The sequence below is a fragment of the Gouania willdenowi genome, unplaced genomic scaffold (assembly GCF_900634775.1).
Source record: "Gouania willdenowi unplaced genomic scaffold, fGouWil2.1 scaffold_188_arrow_ctg1, whole genome shotgun sequence".
Classification (NCBI taxonomy): Eukaryota; Metazoa; Chordata; class Actinopteri; order Blenniiformes; family Gobiesocidae; genus Gouania; species Gouania willdenowi.
In genome coordinates, this window is record NW_021144938.1 from 398,879 (window position 1) to 406,289 (window position 7,411).

The 7,411-nt window shown below is 38.5% G+C and overlaps 1 protein-coding gene across 1 annotated transcript in view; it reads left to right on the forward strand.

The window, feature by feature from the left end:
* LOC114458807 (DNA repair and recombination protein RAD54-like) overlaps nt 1-6,981 on the forward strand; it is a 32,526-nt gene extending 25,545 nt beyond the window's left edge. Inside the window, exons 16-17 of the mRNA XM_028441191.1 lie at nt 5,070-5,233; nt 6,702-6,981. Of these exons, the coding sequence (XP_028296992.1) occupies nt 5,070-5,233; nt 6,702-6,903 (366 nt within the window). The 3' untranslated portion in view covers nt 6,904-6,981. The remainder of the gene's footprint in view (nt 1-5,069; nt 5,234-6,701) is intronic.
* Nucleotides 6,982-7,411: the final 430 nt, after the last annotated feature.

Here is a 7,411-nt window from a genome sequence, read left to right on the forward strand (position 1 = left end):
GCAACAAAAAACTTAAACACAACACTCCCTCCTGAAAGAATAACTAAACCCCAAAACCACTTTTTCTACTGAATACAAATGTATTTGGGTATGAAGTAATGCTGTTGATTGATCTTGGTCCAACTCTCAACATTTTAGTCAAAGTATTTCAATTTGGCATATTTTATTGTAAAATGTGAGTGACTGCCTTCTATGTGTTGAAACCCAGCTATTACAATTGATTTTTGCTATTGGCTGAGAACAAGATCATGTGACATTTTGGGACCATCTTGTGTCACAAACAAGCATTGTTAGCCCCCCGGTCCTTTGATAAATCAACTGTGGTCTCGACAATCTGTGGTGAGTAGGTTGGATTGAGAGAAGAGTGAATAGAGAGGTATATTGAGTATTGAGTAGCTAGTTAGCATAGCATAGATTGTTACCGTAATTGGAGATTTAATAGTGTGGACTGGGCATGTCTTAACTGCTCCAGGATTCCCGCCCATAATCAAGGCATTTTTTTAAATTCCAATTCCAATTTTTTAATAAAGCATGTTTAAACACAAACAAGGTTTGACCAAAACGCTGTACAATAAAACATATAACATATAAGAGAAATACAACATTGAACAATTAAAAATGACATAGACTCAGACGGTGTTAAAAGCCACAGCAAACAACTGTTTTTTCAGAAGAGATTTAAAAATGGGAACAGAAGGAGCCTCTCTTATATTTATCTCGTTTCATAGCCTTAGAGCTGCCGCAGAGAAGGCCCGATCCCCTCTGGACTTCCTTTTCGTCCTCGGCACGGCCAAGAGCTGCTGGCCAGCTGAGCGTAGAGCCCGAGATGGAGTGTATGGCTGAAGAAGTTCAGACTTGTCGGATGGATGGAGGCCATTTAGACATTTGTATGTCAATAAAATAATTTTAAAATCAATTCTTTGGCGTACAGGGAGCCAGTGAAAGGAGGAGAGAAGAGGTGTTTTATGCTCCTGCCTTCTTTTACCAGTCAATAACAGGGCAGCAGTGTTTTGTACCAGCTGGAGGTGAGCCTAACATAGAGAGAGTTACACTAGTCCAGTTGTGTTGTGATAAAAGCATGGATAACGGTCTCCAGTTCTTTCTTACCTAAAACAGGTTTAAACTTAGCAATGCACCACAGCTGAAAGAAGCTCTTTTTTAAAACGTAAAGTTGACATCTTATTAAAAGTAAATCCAGAGTCCACGATGACTGGTCACAGACTTTTTTGAATATTTGTTCATAGAGTCCAGACTGAACAAGACTTTGGATTTGCTTGAACCAAACAGAATAGGCTCTGTTTTGGATTCATTAAAACTAAAAACATTAAAAGATATCCATGCCTTAACCTCATTTAAACAGTTCAAAAGGAGCAGGAATCATTGGGTATCAGGGGCATCTAAATCTGACAATCATCAGCATAACAATGAAACGAGATGCCATATTTTCTCATTATAGACCCCAGAGGTAGATGGTACAGAGCAAAAAGAAGGGGACCAAGGATAGACCCTTGAGGAACACCACAAGATGGATGCACAGAGTCAGATGTAAAACAGTCAATTTTTACAATAAAAGTTCTGTCGCAAATATGAGTAAAACCAGTTAAGATCTGCCCCATTGAGCCCAATTCAATGCTCTAATCGAGAGTGTGCGATATGATGATATTAGATCGTTAAGGATTTCAACATGACGATGATCTCCCAAATCACGGAGATTGTAGAATCGTCTGTAGTTCACATTTTAACCCTTGTGGTGCCGTGTCTGCGTCATATGTCTGTGGTCCATACACAGTCATATGATGCAGACACGGCTCCCCCCCCAGTGTACGGACACAGAATTAGCTTAGAGTGCTGTTTCCTTCGTGTTAACGCCTGTCTGTCAGAGGCTCAGTGCAGATGTCTGTCTGTCTGTTAAACTCCATCAGTTCTGAGTGTTGAAACACTGAAATATGTTTGAGAAAACACTGCATGTGTTTCTCTTCTATAACTAACTCTCTGTCGCTGCGCTGTAGCAGAGATCTGCTGCTGTAGCTAACGGGGCTGTTTCCATATTCTTAAAGAGACAGTGTCCTGAATGTGATTTACTTTAAAAACTACTTTCATCAACTCAGAGCTGCCCTGAAAAAAGCAACACTACATAATTTAATCACATTTCAGCCTTAATGAAGGAAAAAGTCAAAAGTGACACAAAATGTTGTTATTGTGTTGCTAGTCATTAGTAAAAGGGTCTTTGTGGCTGCACTGACTTTGACCCAATATTGTTTTTCTTGTAAAGCTATTGAAAAAAATTATAATAAATGAAGTTTATATCACCTTGTGCCATTTTGATATAGAGATATGAGTATTGGTCCATATCACCCAGGCCTAATGTAACCAAAGCAGTAACGTTTTATTTTGTAAAGGATATGATTGTCTGAACTGTGTGAAATGAGGGATTCAAACACTGCTTAAAGTAGGATTTTATTGATATGAGTGTGTTACCTCAATAACAAATAGAAATCACTAGACTGATATGATGCATGTTATGTAGCAAGTGTTGCTAATGCTAATGCTACACCACTTTAGTTAAACAAAGTAAAAAGACTGTGTGACTAAAATAACTTGTCAGCTTTTTTGTTTGATGTTAATTGTACTAGAAACCAGTTTGATGAATTGCTTACATACAATTTAAAAAAAAAAAAAAAGAAAGATAATTACCTTGTCCTAAATGATCTTTTATTCCTTTTTTCCATTTAGGGCAATGTTTTAAGAAGGTGATTTGGTTTTTTTTATTGGTAAAGAACGTTAAAATAGTCTAAATGATTTGAATGAAAAAAATCGTGATAAAATCGTGATTGTGATTTCACAAAGTAAAAATCGTGATATGATATTTTTCCCATATCGCCCACCTCTAGTACACCGTATCAAAAGCAGCAGTGAGATCTAAAAACAAAAGGATCACTGTGTTCCCTGAATCCGTTTCCAAGAAGATATCATTAAAAACCTTCAACAGTGCAGTTTCTGGACTGTGAATTTGTTTAAAACCTCATTGAAAATCCTCATAAATGTTATTTGCAGAGAGGAAATCATTTATCTGGTTAAAAACAATTTTCTCTAAAACTTTAGACAAGAATGGGAGCTTAGAGATGGGTCTAAAGTTAGAGTAGACTGAGGGATGAAGGGCAGGTTTCTTAATAAGTGGGTTTACTACAGCATGTTTAAAAGCAACAGGGACAACACCAGAAGTCAAGCTGCTATTTATGATCGCAAGAACTGATGGTCCGAGCGTGAGAAAAATGTCTTTAAAAAGGCGTGGCAGAATATCATCAGTAGGGGAGCCTGAAGGATTCATATGATCCACAATTTCCTTTAATTTCTGTAAGGATGTCGGCTCAAACTGAATAAAGGTAGCTGAGCAGGGGACAAAGATAGAAGGGTCATGAGCAACCTTATTAATAAAAAACTGCAAAAATGTGTTACAGAGCTCAGTGGAGGCATCGAAGCTGATTGGCTGAGGCCCATCAATGAGAGGATCCGGGTAACATCGTTAAACCAAGGCTGAGGTTTAGGTTTTAAACGCTTCATTTTTAGCAGCACCGCAAAGTCCAGAGTTTTTAGACATTCAGCTTGTGTGAGCAGATGCTCTGTATCTAAGCTCACAGATTACCCAGAGTCACCAAAGAGTTCTCAGTGAAGTCAGAAGTAAAGTATTGTGGTGGAGGAGTTAACCACATTGGAGAGCGAGGCTGGAGCTGGAGCTTTAAATTTGTGTGCAAAGGAAAAGTAAAAAACAACAGGTTTATGATCAGATAAAATTGCATCACCCACATTCAAATTTAAAATAGACATCATTACACAAGAACAAATACAGAATATGACCTAACTGGTGTGTGTGACCCACTACGCATTGCACCAAGATTGGATGAGATCCACAAAGTCATGTGTGTTGTCAGGACAACACACATGACTTTGTGGATCTCATGTTGAAATGCCGAACAATTAAAAAACAATCAATCATACTTTGGCATTAGTTCGGCCAACCAGTCTGAAAAGTCATTTATAAAATCCTTGTTGTATTTGGTCTGTAAATCACAGCACACAGTACCAGCTGGGATCAGCCCAGCACAAATACTGTAGAAACAGTTCAAAGCTGGACGGAGGAGATGGCGCTGAGAGCTGTTTACAAACAAAGCTCTTCTTAAAAATAGTCACTAGACCTCCTCCTTTACCAGACTTTCTCGGACTATTAAAAAATAAACAGTCAGTAGGCAACTGATCCGAGAGAGCAGTGGACTCGCCAACGCGTAGCCAGGCCTCAGTTACGAAGAGAAAATCCAATCCACTGGAACCTGTTTGCCAGGGATCTTGCAATGACCAGCGCCATCCTGATAGGAACCGAGAGGCCATCCTGAGTAGAGGCAAGGCACGGAGCCCAAGTCAGATGCCACAGATTCTCCACGTTTCTTCCGTGTGTCCTGAGATTTGAAAGACAGCACCGGACTGGGGGTCGACTCCAGAGCCCACCACGGGAACCAAGTAGGAGATCGCAGGATCACAAAGTTGCCAGGGTATGCAGTGGATCAATCCAAGATCTGATGAGAGCACAAGGGAAGCCTTGAGTTTAACAGCCGACCGCCTCGTTTGCCTCTGTGTCTCCAGGCAGGTGAGGATGTGGTACGGAGCATTTAAGGTGGCACATCCACAAGAGTTGAAAGGATCACAGTTTTTTGCTCTTTTTGCCTCAAATTAACGGCAGAAAAATGAAGATCCAAAAGTGTCTGACGGTGATGCACCAGGAGGGAGTCGATGTCATTAATAAGAAGCGTCAAAAACAATAAAATCACAAAAATAGTGGACAGAGGTAGACGACAGGCCACATACACCAGCGCCATCTTACTGATCATCATTTCCCTCCTCGTGGCAGGTCAGGAGAAAGCAGAGGTTTAGTTACTTTTTGAGAGTTATGGGAAAGATCCTTTATTGTGATAAACTAACATATATTTAAAATCAATTCTGTGCACTTGGCTGTGAGCAGAACCAGTCGCCAGTCCTTTAATTTGTGTGTGTGTGTGTGTGTGTGTGCGTGCTGACAGACTGGGACCATTGAGGAGAAGATCCTGCAGAGACAGGCCCATAAGAAAGCGCTGAGCAGCTGTGTAGTGGATGAGGAACAGGACGTGGAGCGCCACTTCTCTCTGGGCGAGCTCCGAGAACTCTTCACTCTCAACGAAGACACTGCCAGCGACACACACGACAAGTAAACGCTTCCTCTGACAACTCATTAGTGAGGATGCAGCAGGCACTTGTTATCCTATAGCCTATAGCTCGGCTAATGCTAGGTTGGGAATGCTAGATTAATGCTAATGCTAGGTTAATGATAATGCTTGGTTAATGCTAATATTAGGTTTATGCTAGGTTAATGCTAATGTTTGGTTAGTGCTAATGTCAGGTTAATGCAAATGCTAACTTTGTGTTAATGTTAGATTAATGCTATTGTTAGGCTAATGTTAATGCTAGGATAGTGCTAATGCTAGGCTAATGCAAGGTTAGTGTTATTGTTAGGTTAATGATAATGCTAGACTAATGCTAGCTAATGTTAAGCTAATGCAGTGTGACGTGGACCAGCACCTGCATCCTCACTTGTATTTTATTCAGGAAATGCAAATATTGTAGTTTACAATGTTATTATTGTTTGCATCATATGTAGTTAAACGATTCTACTAATTACTGTGTAATGATAATGATAGATATTTTTCTCAAATTTAGAAATGATAAGAAAGTCACTTCTTGCACCAGGAATTAATAACAATTGTTCATTATCTTATTATTAATAATAATAATACATTTTATTTAAGATCTCCTTTCATAACAATCAGGCACACTTTACAAAAAAAGATAAAAACAATAACATGAATCAATGAGGTAAGTAAAATTAAAAAGCGAAAGCACAAAATGAAATTTAGATTATTTGTTAATTTGTAGTTTCATGTATAAGGCTGACCTTACGCTATCATTAATGTCATTCTTATGACATTAGCATGAATGAGATGTCATGAAGACTGTCATTAAGTGTCATTTACTGAATTCTGACACATTTGGAATATGTTGGTATTTCTTGGGTTAGGGCAGGGGTCTGTAACCTGTGGCTCTAGAGCTTCATGTGTCTTTTTGACTCTTTTGGAATGTCTCCCTGTAGCTTTAAAAATTATATTTAAAAAATGAATTGTTATGTTTTACAGAGGGTTTTAAGGATTAATGACATTAACTTCAAATACAATTCTGATAAAACAATTTGTTAACTTACTTAAACATAAATCACATTGTGCAATAACTCTGCCACCTTCCTACTTCACCTCCTACAACATCTACTGACCATCAACTTTCCCTACACCTGTGGCTAACCTTAAGGTTTAAATCCCTGGTAATATAACTAACAAAAATAGTATTCTGGAAGACTTTGTGGGGAAAGGTTTATTTAATTCCCAACATGGCAGCTTAACATGCATGCTTGACATGTTGCAAGAAATTAGCAATTAGTATGTGACATCACATGATCATGAGTTATCAAATTCAAGTAATTTTTTTCACCTTCAAATCCATTAACTCGTAATATTGTTCAATACTATTTTAACTGTATAGAATTTAATATATTGTTAATGTTAAACAAAGTGTAGGGTCTCATCTTTTGATCATGCTGGTCTTTTTCTCTCCTGTGTCGCTGTAAGGTTTCGCTGTTGTCGGTGTGTGAATGGCAGACAGGTCCAGCCTCCTGCTGATGGTTCAGACTGTACCAGTAACTATTCCCAGTGGAACCACTGCTTTGACAGGAGAGGCCTGAGGGACCAGGTGCTGAAGGCCTCCTGGGATGCAGCGGTCTCTTTTGTCTTCCACCAGCGCTCCCACGAAGACCAGAAAGGCCTAGTATAACACGGTCACACTCTACATGCATGTACTATTTATTTGTTGTATCGACTGTTTTATTTTTAATAAAATACATGTGAACCATAAGGTGTGATATCTACTCTTTAAAACTATAGGTTATTTACATAACCCTGGTTCTCTGAGTAATAGAAGTGAGATGTCTCACTATGGCAGTGGTTCCCGTACAAGAAAGCGCTCAATTTTCTCTTTCGCTGTTTCTGTTTTGTTGTCCTATAGCCTTTGTAATTTTTTTTGAGAATAGTTTGTTTTGTTTTTTTTAAGAACTGTTTTTAGGTATAGAGTTCACATCTGTATTATGAAATGAGTGCATACAAAGTAGTAAATTAAAATATAATTACCGATCATACTGAACACATTGGGAGAATTTGGCAAAATATCAGGGTTCAAAGTTAATTTACAAAATAGTGAAATCATGCCACTTAATACTACTGCCAAATTGATTAATTTTGACCTTTTTTCCCTGAAAGCTAACACATGAAAATTTAAATATCTA